The sequence below is a fragment of the Telmatherina bonti genome (genome assembly GCF_933228915.1).
Source record: "Telmatherina bonti genome assembly, chromosome: 6".
Taxonomy (NCBI): domain Eukaryota; kingdom Metazoa; phylum Chordata; class Actinopteri; order Atheriniformes; family Telmatherinidae; genus Telmatherina; species Telmatherina bonti.
This window is the reverse complement of record NC_136624.1, coordinates 4,643,418-4,661,501: the sequence shown is the minus strand read 5'-3', so window position 1 is coordinate 4,661,501 and position 18,084 is coordinate 4,643,418. Positions and strand designations below refer to the sequence as shown.

General features: G+C 43.8%; 1 protein-coding gene across 1 annotated transcript in view; it reads left to right on the top strand.

Moving 5' to 3' along the window:
* The window catches only part of cntn6 (contactin 6), a gene marked incomplete at its 5' end in the record, with an annotated part of 115,118 nt that overhangs the window by 33,968 nt on the left and 63,066 nt on the right, over positions 1–18,084 (top strand). The window contains 6 exons of the mRNA XM_079242930.1: positions 2,935–3,138; positions 3,988–4,090; positions 4,175–4,359; positions 8,655–8,797; positions 8,890–9,019; positions 9,293–9,443. Coding sequence (XP_079099056.1) covers positions 2,935–3,138; positions 3,988–4,090; positions 4,175–4,359; positions 8,655–8,797; positions 8,890–9,019; positions 9,293–9,443 — 916 coding nt within the window. The remainder of the gene's footprint in view (positions 1–2,934; positions 3,139–3,987; positions 4,091–4,174; positions 4,360–8,654; positions 8,798–8,889; positions 9,020–9,292; positions 9,444–18,084) is intronic.

The following is an 18,084-nucleotide window of genomic DNA, read 5'->3' as shown; positions in this document are numbered from 1 at the left end:
CATACCAGCCTTTCTCCCATCTCTGTTCCCGCTGAAACCTGTGGGCATGCGGGAATCCACTCTGTAGCTATTTGCCCTGAAGCCCCCCCCCCGCCTCTCGCCCTTTAAATACTTCCATCTCTTTACCCCCCCACCTCCTCAAATGGAGCAGTCACACGTTTGATGGGATTTGCACGCCATGATAATGCTGGCTTGAGGTGTTTTCAAATTGAAAATGGAAGAAATTGTTTTATTTGTTAAACTGCCATGCAGGTTGCCATGCCGACCTTCTCCAATGCTCCAGACGCACCTTTTTTTTAAGGGAATGGTCTGAAGCTTTTCTGAGCGATCGATAAGTAAGTGGCCTGAGAGGAGCTGAGAGCTGAAGTCTGTCATAGGACGTGGGATTAAGTCCTCTGCTGCTGTGGGACTGCAGCGCTTAAACAGACCCGTCTCTGATAGTCTCTAATCATGAAAGGTCTTTCACTTCCTGCCCCGACTTTTCTTCTAATGATTTTAATTCACAGTTTTCCCCCAAGGAAGCACTTTTAGCTCCTGCCCCGTCAAATGGAGGGACTTCAGAATACTGTTAGTCTGATAAGACGGGGGCGTTGGATGGTTCGGGGGGGTACAGTAATAGCTGATTTCATTCCACAGTTCCTCTCTCTTTTTCCACCTCTGCACAGGAGTTTTACACCTCAACATTGTCCCGTTCCATTCCTCATCCTGACACCTGCCCTTATTAATCAGGGTGATAAAAGCACGGCAGTCCAGAGTCAACATTTACAACAAGATGTATAAAACTCTGTAGGAAGTCAGGACCAGGATGTTGTGTGTGTGTGTGTGTGTGTGTGTGTGTGTGTGTGTGTGTGTGTGTGTGTGTGTGTGTGTGTGTGTGCGTGTGTGCGTGTGCAGCCACCATGAGACGAGAATTAGTCTTAATGTTTTTCCAGATGACAGTGAATCCAGCACTTTCAGGTGACTGTTCTTAGATCCTGGCTCTGCTTGGAACAATAGAACATTTACAGACATTTATTTCTGTCTGATTCAGACAAAACGTTGTAATGTCGCCAAGGCGACGTCAAGCTGATGACCAAAAGACATCATTATTAAATGAAAAGAAAAAAATCTGCAGATCATTCTATTCTATTCTATTCTATTCTATTCTATTCTATTCTATTCTATTCTATTCTATTCTATAGTCATTTAGCAGAGGTTTTTGTCCAAGCGACTTACATATGAGTGGGAACAATACAAGCAGGAAATGAAACAGTAAAGGAAGGTGCTGGTGAACTGTCCAGTTGGACGCAGGTCCTTCCATGAAGCTACAGGCTTTTTTTTTTTTTTTTTTTTGTTTACTCCCTTCCCATCCCATAATTTCACCATGTTATAATACAAAGAATTAATATCATAAAGTTTGTTGGAAAGAACTGGGCTAAGTTCTCCAACTTTCCAACAAACTTAGCTAAACTAAGTGTAGAAGTTCTCCTTGAAGAGCTGAGTCTTCAGCACATTAAAAGTAGACAGGGACTCTGCAGAGCAGACAGAGTTTGGGAGATCATTCCACCATCGTGGAACAACAGAGGAAAAGAGTCTGGCTGGTGATTTAGTCCCACGTTGTGGTGGTAACACGAGGCGTCTTTCACTGGTGGAACGTAGCTGTGGAGAGGGAGTGTAGGTCTGGATTAGGGAGTGAAGGTAGACGGGAGACGTTTGAGTTCTTGTTTTGTAAGCCAGAAGCAGAGATTTAAATTTGATGCGTGCTGCGACTGGAAGCCAGTGAAGAGCGATTAGCAGTGGAGTGACATGAGCTTGTTTGGGTTGGTTGAAGACCAGACGCCCTGCGGCGTTCTGGATCATCTGCAGAGGTTTAAACAGAGCATGCAGGCAGACCTGCCAGTAGGGAACTGCAGTAATGGATGCATGAGATGACCAGAGCCTGAACCAGAAGCCGAGTTGTTTGTTCCGTCGCGTACGTCTGATTCTCTTGATGTTGTAGAGAGTATAACAGCAGGTACGGGCAACCAAAGCAACATGGACATTAAAGGTCAGCTGGTCATCCACCATGACATCCACCAGGCAGCAGACGTAGGAACAAGTGTGATAGAGTCGAGCTTCACACTTAATTTCAGAGGTAATGAAGGATTGGCTGGACAGACAATGAGCTCTGTCTTGGACAGATTGAGCTGAAGGTGGCGAGCCTTCATCCATGGAGAGATATAAGCAAGGCAAGCTGATATTCTCATTGAGTTGTTTGTTGAAACCGGCTCCAGTTCTTCTTCTGGTCTTCAGCTGGACCTCAATAAGGACAAGCTACCTTCTCCATCAGTCAGTTTCTAACTTTCTTGTCCCGTAGAGGGTCAGGTTTGAGGGGCCGAACGTTGTTGTGGACTCTGCGTGGTTTAAAATCTGCTCTGGCTGCTGGATGATTGGCTTCATATGAAGAAAAGTTTTACCTGCTGTAAGAAAACATCACCTCAACATGACGGCATCACAAAGTTTGCTTGTGATTTAAAGATCCAAAATGTCCATCTCACGTGAATTTATAGTAGAAGTAGCGACCTCCATCTCATCTGGTCCGTTTCATGACTCTAACACCACATTATTTTTATGGGCCATTTTTTTCCAATACTTTTGGTTACTAAAGGGCAGATGAAATATTAAGAAGCAGACAAATCAGCTTGTGGTATGGGTGAAGCATGAATGAAGACGGCACAGAGCACATATAGAAATGCTTCACTCTTCTAAAAAGATACGAGAAACAAAACATTTCGGGATGAATATGTCTATGATGCTGCTGCAGCTGTAAGTGAGGAAAAGAAGCAAAGTCTTGAGTCAGTTTTTGAGACCAAGCCACAGACTCAGTTGGATCTCGCTGTCTTTACATTCTTGGAGTTCCACTAGTGGACTTAATGTGTCACAATGCACAATTTTTTCTCTCCCTTCTTACCACAGAGATCAAATATTCATGGGTTTTCAACGGGCAGCGTGGCTTCCTGCAGCCGGACGCCCGGCGCTTCATCTCCCAGAAGACAGGCAACTTGTACGTAGCCAAGGTGGAGGCATCAGATGCAGGAAATTATACATGTGCAGTGAGAAACATGATGACCAACGCCACAGTGTTCAGCTCTCCAACCCCGGTGGTGGTGCGGCGGGACGGTGAGCACTCTCTGATTGTTTTGTGCACTGAGCTGATACAAGCGTTGACGGGGAGGTGAGACCAGGAATAAACCATTTGTCTCAAGCGTGACATTGTTGTTGCGTTTGTTTATAAAAAACAGTTTTTGCAACAAGCTACGAGCCTCTGAACCCCGAGGAGTCATGTCTGCGAGAAAACATCTGTATCTGCGTGGAAGCGTGTATTTACATAAGCAGAGAGCATGCAGGCTCCCAGGCACGCAGCTCGGAGCGTGACACCCGTACGATCCTCCATCAGGAACGTTTTCTGGAGCCCTTCCGATCTGATCCGAAGCAGATGGGTCATGTAAACTCATCCATCTGCTGAGACAGCTGTACGCAGCATCAACACACACAGTGGTGCTCTGGCCGTGCATGTGCACGAGCAAACATGTTCAAAGTAGAACCGAAGAGCTGCCTTTCAACTGGATTGTAATGTGTCATTATTATTATTATTATTAGTAGTAGTAGTAGTAGCAGCATTATGTGGCCTTTCTTTTCGTATTTAAATATTGTATTTCATTCAGCTTTAATACAAATATAACAAAGTGTTTGTGAATTTTTTTACCTTTTCATGTGATCATGTATTTATGTTTTCACAAACATTTCCTCAGTCATGTAGCAGCCATTAGGAACCTGTGGTTGTTGTTTACAGTTTTACAGTTGTTTCAATATGTTTCTTTTTTTGTAAAAAAAACATTTCTGCATCCAGTTGTAAACAAAAAATGCGGCTGATTGATTAATTCTTGTCTTTGTTTTTGTCTTTTTAATGTGTGTGTGTGTGTGTGTGTGTGTGTGTGTGTGTGTGATTTGCGTTTGTCTCCAACGTAGTGGTGATGGGTGAATATGAGCCAAAGATCGAGGTGCGGTTTCCAGATAGCCTTCAGGTCTCTAAAGGATCCTCGGTGAAGCTGGAGTGTTTTGCTTTAGGAAAGTAAGTGTGAAGAGCCTGGTGCATTGTGGGATTGCTGAAGCAGGTCTTGCGGTCAGTCTGACCTTCGGCGGGTTTCCTCTGCAGTCCTGTGCCTTCCATCTCATGGAGAAGAGCTGATGGAAATCCTCTCCCCGGCAAGATTAAAATCAACCCCTCCAATGGAGCTCTGGAAATCCCATATTTTCGCCCAGAGGACGCGGGTGTGTACGAGTGTGTTGCTGAAAACAGCCGCGGACACAACACTGCCAGAGGACAGCTCTTATTCCAAAGTAAGAGACTGATGGAGTTGACCTAACTCCCTTCTGTTTTCAGCTTTACAACACAGTGGAAGACGTTATCTGAACGGAGAGAGACGTGTTTTCAGGAGTTAAACAGCATAATGTGCAGAATCTTTTAGTTTATTATCTTTTATGTTCATCACATTACAGTCACTTCCTCTTTATAAGCGATGCCTTTGAGAAGAAAAGCAGATTGTTTCCAGATGACTGAACAACATCCACACAATCAAAAAGAACTCACTGTAAAGATCTGGAACGACTCGTTTATGTAGAAAGGAAATGTTGTGATCATTGATTGTTTTCAGCGTCATGTCCTGCTGTCTGTGTTGATAAGGGCCTGAAGGGCATTAAACCTTACGTTCCTGATGTTCGGTTTGGAGGCAAGGCATGTTGTGTTCAATATTTCATTCAAAACTTTCAAGCAGTGCAATAAGAAAAGATAGAATTTAAAACATTGTATGAAAGACTTCAACATAAACTCCAGACAGATGCAAAGTCTCCAAACGGACTTGTGTAGACTGGTATAAAACAGGAGTTCATGGCTGGTGCAGAGGTCTTAGAACATCATACACATTTAACATTACCATAGGTTATGTCTGCCGTCTTGGGGGAAAACTACACGTTCAGGTTTCTCACAAGTGATCTATATGTAAAAGGAACCCTCAGCTCACAGCAGAAGCAAAGACACCTTATAGTGCAAAAACACAAATAAATCAAGAAATGTGTACCATCTGCTAAAAAAAAGAAAGAAGTTCAGGTTGAGGTTTGTTTCCACCTCTTTTGAGTCTCAGACATCGGTGTTTACCTGGTGTTTACAGTAGAGAGGTTTAGGTCCTCTACCTGTCATCAGTAGTTCCATCACAGCAGGAAGGTCGCTGGTTGGAGCTTCGGCTGGTGGTGGCGGTGAAGAGCAGCCTTCCTGTCTTGAGTTTGCATCGTTTCCCAGCGCATGTGAGGGTTCTCTGTGGGTGCTCTGACTTCCTCCCACCACCCAAACATTGCTATTTTAATTCTTTTTAGGAAGTGAACATGAATGGGAACGTCAACCTGCCCAGGTGTAGCTAACACCTGCTAACTCCTGGGATAAACCCCGGCTTCCCCACGCTGAATCAGATGGAGCAGTTAAGGAAATAAATGAATGATCATTAAATGTTTGTTCAGCTTTTAGGAACCAGATGGAACTGACAAACTGTGGGCTGTAGCCACACTATCATCCCGACTCTGTTTATCTTACTTAAATCATTTCTGATCTGCAAAAGCAGCTCGTATCTCTTCCTATATGAATCCTCAAAATATCTGAATGCAACATGTGAAGCTTTAATGAGCCGCCAGGCCTCATTCAGTAGACTGTCACATGACTTCTGCATCTTAAAATGACAGATAAAAACAATACCTTCCCAGAAGTTACATTTATCCTGTGTGCTGGAGATGCTTTCTGCAGCGTGAATAGCTCTGTGTCTTTCCCATCAGCCCTTTAGCACCCAGGACATAAGTGTCCAGCTCCCCTGAGTCTGAGATGCACTGAGCTGTGACTGTCACATAATCATGTGTGGCCAACAATCTTCATCCATCTGTGGTTAGGGCAGGTGTCTTATCCTTTAGTGTCCTCTGAACATTACACTGCCCAGTGTTGCACTATTGTACTTGCTATAATACTAAAATGGGAAATTTCAAGCTGCAGTTTTCTGATGAGCTCTGCTGAAACAATTCTACACATATCTGCATAATAATGTCTCTTTCTAGCCTCTGATGACATTTTCATGAGCTTCTGCTGTAGCTAACTGCTAAACAGCAGGATGTCAGATGATGCTGAGTAATGTGTCAGCATCCTTGGAGTGTCAGGGTAGCAGGCAAATGGAAAGATGTAGTTCAGTATGTTACGACCCCTGTGGGGTCTAGGGATGAAGGAGGGGGGGGGGGGGGGGGGGGTGGAAAGGGAACTAAAGTAAAGTTCCACACTGAACTTATTTACAGGATAGTTTAAAAAAAAAAAAAAAAAAAAAGATGTCTACTAAGATAAACAAGGTACATTCAACCAAAAACACAGTTTGGACTGGAAACATCCCACTTCAGGACAAAACACAAAGGACACCAAAACTAAAGTCTGTAAGTCTACGGCCAAAGTACGGACCAAAACCAACAAATCTGTGACAGCGTCTGTAATTCTACAGCCAAACAACCCAAAAATAAAGGCTCTGTAAATCTACAGCAAGACCTTTGTGATTTCACAAGCAAAGCAAGGTGGGAAACTGTGTCCCTGCCAGACACAGCTGCCTCAAATGATGGTGCTGATTGTCCTTCAGTAGTAGAGTGTCGGAGGTTGTGGCCAGTGGACAAAACTCCAGGAAGTTAGTCCACCAATCTGGAGGCACGATGGTGGAGGCAGCGACCAGGAAGGGCAGCCAATCATGGCCGTGACCTATGACATCTGACTTGTTATTATAATTAAACAACAAAATATGGTTGTGTCTATGAGTTTACATAACCTGAAGGAATTCATGATTTCTTTAACATTTCAGAGAATATGAATGATAACACAAAAATTCTTCTTTCACTCATGGTTAGTACTGGGGAAGCCATTTATATAAACATATAAAACAACTCTTTTTAAATCGGAGTGATAATGTTGATGATTTGCATTCGAACCTGAGAATTCTACTTCTTCTTTTAAGAACACTCTTATTTTTCCTTTATTCGTCATTTTCAGTCTTTTGTTGAATCTTCATTTAGTAGTTTCTTCATGGATTCACAGTGCTGCTAAGCAACCAAAGTAAACGTCCTCTTATCCACGTGAGATTGTTTTGGACCATTTTTGCAGTTTTCTTCGGCTGGGAAACTTTGGACACCTCGGCCACAGTTTCCCCACCAGAGCTGAACCTAAGCCTCTGTAACGGTGGATCACCGTGGTGGTTATAAGGAGCGGCGTTGATCCGAGGCAACACGGGAACGTGAAAAGCGGAACTCCATCAACTCTAAGTTGGACCCCAAATCATCTTTTAAATGTGTGCTGGTTATAACTGGTGTCTCTCAAAGCTACAGGTCCAAATCTGAGTCAATAGCTACGGTAATAATCAAACATCCTCTGATCTGTAATTGGCTGATCCAAATTGTAGCTACTGTTACAGAGTAACGTAGACTATCCATGAGCACATCCATCCTTTAGACTTGTTCAGATTAAGTTGAATTCATACTTTCTAGACAGCATCCAGCAAATGAAAGATTGCATGCACCTGTTGGGAGCTGCTGCTGCGTGAGGATGAGGCTGTAAGGAGCGCTGTTTGGTGGGGGAGGGGCCGTGGCAGTACCACCATCTCATCGAGAAGAAACGTTTCCATGTTAAGTGAAAGAATGACCAAGTTGGAAACACTGGCCAAGCCAAGCTCTGACATATGCATGGTATATCGATAGAATTAGTGTACCACTAACGTGTGTTGTTTACAATGCAGATGCAATTAAATGCTTGTTTTAATGCATTCATTTTTTTGTAAATAACTAATTGTAGTTAACACTTAAAGTCCCACCAGAAATATGAATTCATGGCAAAGCATTAGAAAAACATGTCCAGAATATCTCATAATACATTCATTCATTCATTATCCTAACCTCTTAGTCCAATCAGTGGTCGCGGCTCATAATACATCAGAATGTCAAATAAATAGAAAAAAGTAAAACTATCACAATAGGAGGGTTATACTTCAGCACAGCATTACAATAATAACAATGATAAGTTTTGTTCCACTGCTGCCTTTCTTTGGACAAGTGCTCCACACCTTGTGCAGACCCTGCATCTCCTGCCTGCCTACGACAGTTTGCCCCAGAGACGGAGATGCCAGCAGGCTCAGTAAAACCTCAGCAAATGGTCCAAGTGGTGGCAGGATGTCTGGCTTACAATCAGTTAGATAACTCATGTAACTCTGCATTTATATCGCTTGCCATCTTGTGTCTGCTGCAGCTAAAACCTAGACGGTGGTGTAGCATCCATACGCCACGGCTCTATGCGCTCCTTTTTCATTATCTGTCAAACGGCTGTCAAACTGCAGGCTTCCCTCCTGTCTGCTCTATATTGGAACATGTCTATGAACTACTTTCAGTGAACAGAATCACTTAAAAAGAACCAAGACTCAACTATTCGGAACAAACTCATTGAAACTGTCTTTCCTGTTTTATTTTATCTGAATTCTGTTTAAATGTTTTAATGTCAAAGCAGTTGCATCTTTTCCCACATGCTTGTATTTTTCTGTTGTTTATCCATCTGTTATTTGTCTGTCATTTCTGTTTTTTTGCAGACGTGGAACACCTAAACTGGGCTCAGACACTAAAAGATGCGCACATGGCAATTGATGCTAACCTGCAATGGGAATGTAGAGCCAGTGGTAAGCCCAGGCCCATATATACATGGTTAAAGAATGGTCAGGTGCTAACAGCAAAGGTAAGAAGCTTGAAGAATTATTTATTTCTATTTGATATAGAAAGGGTGGTTACATTTTAAATGCCAAAAATCTCCTTTTCATTATTTCCCAGGGAAGGGTCCATGTGGAAGATGGCAGGCTGACCATATCCAAGATCAGTTTGTTAGACTCAGGGATGTATCAGTGTGTAGCAGAGAATGAACATGGATCCATTTATGCCAGTGCTGAGCTCAAAGTTGTGGGTAAGTTTTAAACTGCAGGTAAAAAGCCATGTGTTGTAAATGTGTTACCTGCAGAATAAAAGTGCCCCCCTACCTGAATGGAAAGTGTTAGCTCTCCACAGAGCCATGGCCTTTACTTTTTTCCTTCCATAACTGCCTCAAACAACAAGCCAGACTGCTGGTGAAATCTCATTTCTGTAATTGCTGCTGATGCACTTGACATTTTGGCTGATGCACAGCTGTTGGGCTTCCACAAAGCGAGACAAATGGCCTCAACATGGGTCTCTTCCTCAGCCTCACCACCTGACTTCACCCAGCGGCCCGTGAAGAAGTCCACAGTGGTCCAGAGAGGGGGGGAGGTGGTGTTGGAGTGTCGGCCCAATGCTTCTCCCAGGGCTACAATCTCCTGGTGGAAAGCAGGAGATCTCCTGAGGGACAGCGAGAGGTAGGACAGTGAAAACAAAGGACACTCATGGCTGCTCTACCTCTTCACAATGGTTCTTTTAATGGCTGACTTATTTATGCACAAAATACTTCCAGTTTCTAAGTGCACAAGATAAAAAGCTTGGTTTCATGTTGCTGTTTGAACCATCAAAGCAATTTCACATCTATTTGAGGCAGAGAAAGAGTTGGATGCAGAACAGAGAGTATGTAGGGATCTGTCCTTCAGTGAAAACCTCCTTCAGGCTCCACAAAACGCTGCATGTTGTCAAATCTAATGTTTGAGGCAGCAAGCAGGGAATTTTTCTTTTTATAATGCATATGTTTTATCAGTAAACTCAGGTTTTTGACTTGTGCTCATCAAAATGCCACAGAGACGCAACACAAGAACATCCTTTTATATGAAATCTAGACACTCCTGTTCACAGCTACTGGTTTCAGAGGGCGGGGCCTGAATTTCACCCCGCCCCCTCTCTTCCCCTTTATTCAGCCTCTGACAACAGTTCTGATGTAAGTATGGACAGGAATTGAACCCTGAGAGTTCTTATGACTAGATTAAAGAGCTGTTGCGCCACCAGCTGATTGGCTACCATATTCTCAGACACATGCCTGTCTCGTCAGACGGGATGTCTTCAAATCAAATCAAATTTTATTTGTACAGCACTTTTCATACAAAAGCATATCAAAGGGCTTAACATTAAAAAATTAAAAACAGTTTCACATTTAAAAACACACGTTACCCACACACACACAACCCAACCCTTCCTCTGACCATTGGTGCCAAAATACAAACACATAACTTTAGAATTCTGTCATCTGTATCTGGCTTGACGCTGCTGTGAGGAAACAACATCTGGGGAGTCCGTCCATGTCAGGAGCCACCCCAGGAGTGACCAACAGAGATGCAGCTACAGGTAACACCCAGGCCGGGGTCCACACCACAGCCATATGGCTGCAGTGCAGAACCGCTACCAACATCCCCGACAGGATTACCCCCACCCACAACGGCCCCGCCGGTCAAACAGGTGCAGCCCCTGACATGGAGGGTCCTCATGAGGAAGAAGGAAACTCTGGAGCTAAAAAGTTAAAAAGATAAAATAAAGACACACAAGATCAATAAATCAATAATTCTGTAAAACAATTATTAGAACAATAAGATTAAACCTAAGTAATATAAATAATAAAATAAAAAAAATAAAAAGTACATAAAATATGTCCTAAAATTAGGTCAGACAATGATATCTAAAAGATTCAAAATGAATGAAAAAATAAATAAATACGTAAATAAATGTATTTCTTTAAAAATAAATAAATAAACAGACAAATAAGAAAAGAAGTTCAGTCCGAGCCAGTTATTAAAAAACTGTAGTAACCGGACGGCAGGTGGTAGACAGATTAAGGTCATGTTGTAATTCCACCATCACATAAAGGCTTGATAGCCAAGGGCTTCATCGTCAATTCAATTCAATTCAACTTTATTTATATAGCGTCAAGTCACGGCAATGCCGTCTCAAGACGCTTTACAGACAGAGGGGAAAACATAATGAAAGCCAATTCATAATAACCTATATAAGGAAACCAACAGATTGAGTTGAGTCCAACTCAATCTCCCATCCTGAGCAAGCACACTGGCAACAGTGGGAAGGAAAAAACTCCCTTTTAACAGGAAGGAAACCTCCGGCAGAACCCGGCTCAGGACAGGCAGCCATCTGCCTCTGCTGTGTGGGGGGAAGAGGACAGAAAGACAACAGACAACAGGAACTGCTACTCCCGGCCAGGGAGACCTGCTGAGACAGGAGACATACATGTTAATGATGCAACACTGTTAGGGGGGGGGGGGGGGGGGTGTAAAAGAAAGAGATAAAGAGAAAAAGAAAGAAGCTCAGTGTATCAGGAAATGTCCCTCAGCAGTCTAAACCTATAGCAGCATAACTAAGGGATGCTAACCATCCCTAGCTATAGGACTTATCAAAAAGATAAGTCTTCAGCCTAGTCTTAAAGGTGGGGAGGGTGTCTGCTTCCCTAACACTAACTGGGAGCTTATTCCCATAAGAGAGGGGCCTGATAACCAAAGGCTCTGCCTCCTGCTCGGCTCTTTGAGACTCTAGGAACCACAAGTAAGCCTGCAGTCTGCGAACGAAGTACTCTGCTTGGTATATAAGGAACTATGAGGTCTTTGATATATAGTGGTGCCTGGTTGTGGAGGGCTTTATATGTAAGGAGAAGGATTTGAAATTCTATTCTAGATTCAACAGGCAGCCAATGAAGAGAGGCTAAAACTGGAGAAATATGATCTCTCCTGCTGGTTCTGGTCAGGACTCTGGCTGCAGAATTCTGGATCAGCTGAAGGCTTTTCAGGGCATATTTAGGACAGCCCAGTAATAGAGAGTTACAGTAATCTAGTCTCGAAGTAACAAAAGCGTGAACCAGTTTTTCTGCATCACTCCGAGACAGAATGTCCCTAATTTTGGCTATATTACGTAAATGAAAGAAGGCTGTTTTAGTAACCTGCTTAATATGTGGACCAAAGGACAGGTCAGGGTCAAATATTACTCCAAGGTTTCTCACTGTAGCACTGGAAGCTAAAGTAATGCCATCCAGGTTCATTACAAAACTGGAGAATTTAGCTCAGAGTTTTTCAGATCCAAAGAGAATTACTTCAGTCTTATCTGAGTTTAAGAGGAGAAAATTTCTAGACATCCAAGTCTTCATGTCTATGAGACAATTTTGTAGCCTATCGGGCTGATTTGTTTCATCTGGTTTAAAGGATAAGTATAGTTGAGTATCATCTGCATAACAATGAAATTTTATTCCATGCTGTCTAATAATTTTGCCTAAAGGGAGCATATATAGCGTGAAGAGTATTGGTCCAAGTACAGAACCTTGAGGAACTCCATGACTTACTGTAGTTTGTGAGGAGGACTTGTCATTTACATGAACAAACTGAAGTCTATCAGATAAATATGATTTAAACCAGCTTAACGCTGTACCTGTAATTCCAACCACCTGTTCTAGTCTTTGTAACAGAATGTTATGATCGACTGTATCAAATGCAGCACTAAGATCAAGCAAGATAAGTACGGACACAAGTCCTTTGTCTGAGGCCATAAGAAGGTCATTAGTAACTTTCACCAATGCCGTCTCAGTGCTATGATGAGCTCTAAATCCTGACTGAAACTCTTCGAATAAATTATTTCTGCTCAGGTGGGCATGTAGCTGAGCTGAAACTATGTTCTCCAGAATTTTGGACATAAACGGGAGGTTAGATATAGGTCTATAATTTGCTATCACCTCTGGATCGTGAGATTGCTTTTTAAGTAAAGGCTTGATTACAGCAGTTTTAAATGATTGTGGTACATATCCTGTCACTAAAGACATATTGATAAGATTTAATAGAGATGTATCAATTAAAGGGAAAATGTCCTTAAAGAGGCTCGTTGGGAGAGGGTCTAAGATACAGGTGGATGGTTTAGATGAAGCTATTATTTTAGTTAATTCAGAGGGTTGGACAGGACAGAAACTATTTAGACACAAGTCAGATCCTGGTTCTAAGGATGCTTCGGAGACCACAACAGGCTCAACATTATAGGTAGAAGGAAGAGTATTGTGAATTTGATCTCTAATAGTATCAATTTTATTCCTGAAAAAATACATGAAATCATCACAGCTAAGTGAGAAAGGAATACATGGCTCCACAGCGCTCCGGCTCCTAGTAAGCCTAGCTACAGTGCTGAAAAGAAACCGAGGGTTGTTTTTGTTTTCCTCTATCAATGATGAATAATAAGCTGTTCTTGCCGTACGTAAGGCTTTTTTGTATACGATTAAACTTTCTTTCCAGGTTAAGCGAGACTCCTCTAGTCCTGATGAACGCCATCTGTTTTCCAAACGCCTTGACGCCTGTTTTAGAGCTCGAAGCTGGGAATTAAACCAGGGAGCCTTCATAATCTTACCTAATTTCTTCTTCTTTAGGGGAGCAACATTATCCAAGGTTGTACGCATTGAAGCTGTTATAGTATCAGCATGTTGATCAATCTGAGCAGGAGTAAAGCTTAAAGGGGGACTCTCAGTCATGCTAACACATGGTAGAGGGGAAAAAATGGATTCAATTGATTGTTTAAATTTTGTAATATTATTGTCTGATAAACATCTACTACAGTAGAATTTGTTTTTGGTCAGTGAGTAATCAAATAAAGTGAGTTCAAAGGTTAATAAGAAGTGATCAGACAATACCGGGTTTTGAGGAAATACTTTGAGCTTATCAGTCTCAATACCAGATGTTGGAACATGATCAAGAGTATGACCATGAGAGTGAGTGGCACCATTGACATTTTGTGAAAACCCAATTGAGTTTAGAATAGAGCTAAAGGAAATGTTTAAACTATCATTTACATCGTCAACATGAATATTTAAATCACCTAGTACAATGACCTTATCAGTAGTCAGCACTAACTCAGACAAGAGATCAGAGAATTCGGTCAGAAACTCGGAGTAAGGTCCAGGTGGGCGATACACTAATGCTAAAAGGAGCGGTTTCTCTGAATTCCATTTTGGATTAGATAAATTTAATGTCAGGAATTCAAAGGATTTATAGTTAGTTTTGTGCTTAGGATTAATTAAAAATTCTGACTTAAAAATAGCTGCAACACCTCCTCCTCTGCCTGTAGTTCTAGGAATGTGAAAGTTTAAATAGTTAGCTGGCGTAGCTTCATTGATACTAACATAATCCTCTTGCTGTAACCAGGTTTCCGTAAGACAGAATAAATCAATGTGGTGATCACCTATCAAGTCATTGACTAATAAAGACTTATTTGGGAGGGATCTAATATTCAGTAGGCCGCACTTTATTGTCTTATTTTCAGATTTTATTAGATCCATTGTTTTTATTTTTATGAGGTTTTCACGATTAACCCCAGAAGTGTTTTTGTGTTGTTTAATTCTTACTGCTGGGAAGTTGTATAAGGTCGGAATGGGGTTTTGGGTGGGCGGCGGCAGGCGGGAAGCTGCAGAAAAGTGTGTAGGACTACAATTCTGCCTCCTGGTCCCAACCCTGAGTTGTCAATTTAGCTGACTAATAAAAGAGTCCATATTGCTAGATAAGAGAGCGGCTCCATCCAACGTGGGATGGATGCCATCTCTCCTAATAAGACCAGGCTTTCCCCAAAAAGCGCTCCAATTATCTATAAAACCCACGTTGTTATCGGGACACCACCTAGACAACCAGCGGTTGAAGGATGACATGCGGCTAAATGTGTCATCGCTGATTAAATTTGGCAAGGGACCAGAGAAAACTACGGAGTCCGACATGCTCTTGGCAAAGTTACACACCGAAGCAACATTAATTTTAGTGACCTCCGATTGGCGTAACCGGGTGTCGTTACCGCCGACGTGAATTACAGTCTTACGGTATTTACGTTTAGCCTTAGCCAGCAGTTTCAAATACGATTCGACGTCGCCCGCTCTGGCCCCAGGAATGCATTTGACTATGGTCCCCGGTGTCTCTAGAGCCACGTTTCTGACTATGGAACTACCTATAATCAGGGTTTCTGCCTCAGTGGGTGTGTCGCCGAGCAGGGAAAATCTGTTAGAAACGTGAACAGGTCGGTGGTGGCCAGTGGGTTTTGGTTTGGGGCTACGCTTCCGCCTGACCGCTTGGCTCCCGGCTGCGCGGAAACTGCTGAGGGTGGGGTAGGTGGGCTAGCTGCCCTGGCTGGTAGCTCCGCACTGGCTAATGGTGGCTTGCTAACTAACTGCTAGACGTCAGACACACCGAGCAAGAAAAGGCAGGGGACCGGGGTGTGGGAAGAGAGCTAGCAGCCATGCTAAAACCGAGTGCTTGAGCTGTTTAAGTCAAGTAAACAGAAAGCCTAAGATCCCGAAAATAAATGCAATATATAAAACAGTGGTTAGGGAAGATTTTGTGTGCTAAAGTGAATGGTTGGTTAACAATAGACAGAAGTTAGAAAGAGGTTAAAGGAGCCAACTGCTCGTAGCAATCCACAGTGACACACGCTAGGGAAACAGGAAATGACACAATACATTACCGCAACGTCATCATCATTCCTCTGTGTTTCCTTTAGAGCTGGGAAACAACTTGTGTTTATATGAACACATTTGGAAATATGTTTAATCTTGTTTTTGTAATATTTTGTCCTTCCATTTGTCCTTTATGAGTTATGAGGCAACAAAGAATGAGAACATGCTTTAGGACGATGGAAAGCAGGTCTTTTGAGTAAACAAAGCTTTGTCAGTTTGAAGCAGCATAATTAACTTCCATAATAGCTTCAATTTTCAGCGAGCGTCGTGCTTTCTTTTTCTTGTCAGGCTGCTGCTTCGGTGACTTCCAACATCTTAACACGGAGAAAGGCTTTGAAAGAGAAGAGGGTCAAAAGACTAGTGTGTCTATTTATAAACAAAAGCTAAAGCAATTAGTTTGAAAACAAGCAACCCAGCATGTCAGGGAAGCAGTTTCAACATTTCTTCAATATTACTGTGAGGTTGATGGAAGTGTGGCCCTACAAAGGACTGGCGATCAGTCCAGGGCGTACCCTGCCCCTCGCCCTAAGGCTGCTGGGAGGCTCCAGCATCCCTGTCCCTCCAGGGCGTACCCTGCCCCTCGCCCTAAGGCTGCTGGGAGGCTCCAGCATCCCTGTCCCTCCAGGGCGTACCCTGCCCCTCGCCCTAAGGCTGCTGGGAGGCTCCAGCATCCCTGTCCCTCCAGGGCGTACCCTGCCCCTCGCCCTAAGGCTGCTGGGAGGCTCCAGCATCCCTGTCCCTCCAGGGCGTACCCTGCCCCTCGCCCTAAGGCTGCTGGGAGGCTCCAGCATCCCTGTCCCTCCAGGGCGTACCCTGCCCCTCGCCCCAAGGCTGCTGGGGGGCTCCAGCATCCCTGTCCCTCCAGGGCGTACCCTGCCCCTCGCCCTAAGGCTGCTGGGGGGCTCCAGCATCCCTGTCCCTCCAGGGTGTACCCTGCCTCTCGCCCCAAGGCTGCTGGGGGGCTCCAGCATCCTCGTCCCTCCAGGGCGTACCCTGCCTCTCGCCCCAAGGCTGCTGGGGGGCTCCAGCATCCTCGTCCCTCCAGGGCGTACCCTGCCCCTCGCCCCAAGGCTGCTGGGAGGCTCCAGCATCCCTGTCCCTCCAGGGCGTACCCTGCCCCTCGCCCTAAGGCTGCTGGGAGGCTCCAGCATCCCTGTCCCTCCAGGGCGTACCCTGCCTCTCGCCCTAAGGCTGCTGGGAGGCTCCAGCATCCCTGTCCCTCCAGGGCGTACCCTGCCCCTCGCCCTAAGGCTGCTGGGAGGCTCCAGCATCCCTGTCCCTCCAGGGCGTACCCTGCCTCTCGCCCCAAGGCTGCTGGGGGGTTCCAGCATCCCTGTCCCTCCAGGGCGTACCCTGCCCCTCGCCCTAAGGCTGCTGGGAGGCTCCAGCTTCTGACCCTTAATCAGACGAAGCGGTTTGGATAACAAATGACTGCATGCTGCAAGTGTGACTTTACCATGATGACTGCTCCTAACATTTGCGTTTCTGTTGTAAACTGCTTTAAAACATGTTTCCTTCATCCAGTTTATGTAAGGACTACAAGTGTGTGGTTGTTTGTGTTGTTTTATTTTTTAATCATGATTCATTTTTCCAAAAAACACTTTTCATGTTCATATCAAGGTCCTTCAGGGCCAATATCGTGCAACTTTCAGGACTTTCTGTGCTGCCGAACATCAGACTCATATCAGAGAGTTAGAGCTTCAGATCAGGCCAACATTAAATTGATGAACCGATTTATCAGTTTGATCTGAGAGAAAGATTAATAAATCATCTGAAGGTAATTTAGAGACTTATCAGGAATTTATCTTAACAGTAAATTTAGGCTGGAAACAGATATGACTGTTATTGAATCAAGCTTTTCCTGCCAGAGATCTTTAGGCTGCTCATCTGCTGTTGGAAGCTGGCTTCGTTGGACTGGGATAAACTTGCTGTTAGCAACGCGTCCATGTACGTATTATGGCTGAAAAACGTTCCTAGCATTTGTTTGGCTCCTTATGTGCTTGAAGGCTCGGATAGTTGTGAGGAGCGCCTCGTTCGCGTCTACTAGATATTTCCTCCCCGCTGCACAGTGACAAACATTCATGCCTGTCACAGTCGGCAACAGTTCGGTAAGCTGATGTTTACTGAAATGCCCTGGAAATACTGTGTGACCAGCAGAAAAGCCTTTTCACTATTCAGCGTCCACCTACTGTGTGCTGCCCCCTAGGGGTGACCTCCAGCCTTAACACCACGTATTAATCTCTCTGTTGTCAAACCCTCCAGAACTGTGACCCATGTCTACATTAAAAACTTTTCTGTCTAAAGAAGATGAAAAGATTTTTTTTGGACTTGAGTCTTTTAAAGTTTTTGTTTCATTTTAGAAAATTTCCCAACTTCTCTGGAAATGACTTTTTATCTGCTCTTCTTGTCCAATAGGAACCTTTTTTCTATCAGACATCCAGTCACACATGAGGAAGTATCATGCTAAGGTGGGGTGTGGCATCCAACGCCTTTCTTAAGGACACTTGGCATATAAAAGGGTTGGACAGGCTGCAGTTTGCCACCTTCCTTCTCCTCTGCCTTCGTACGGTGCTGCTGTATCGCTTCTCAGTAGAAATTTCCTTTTATTCACA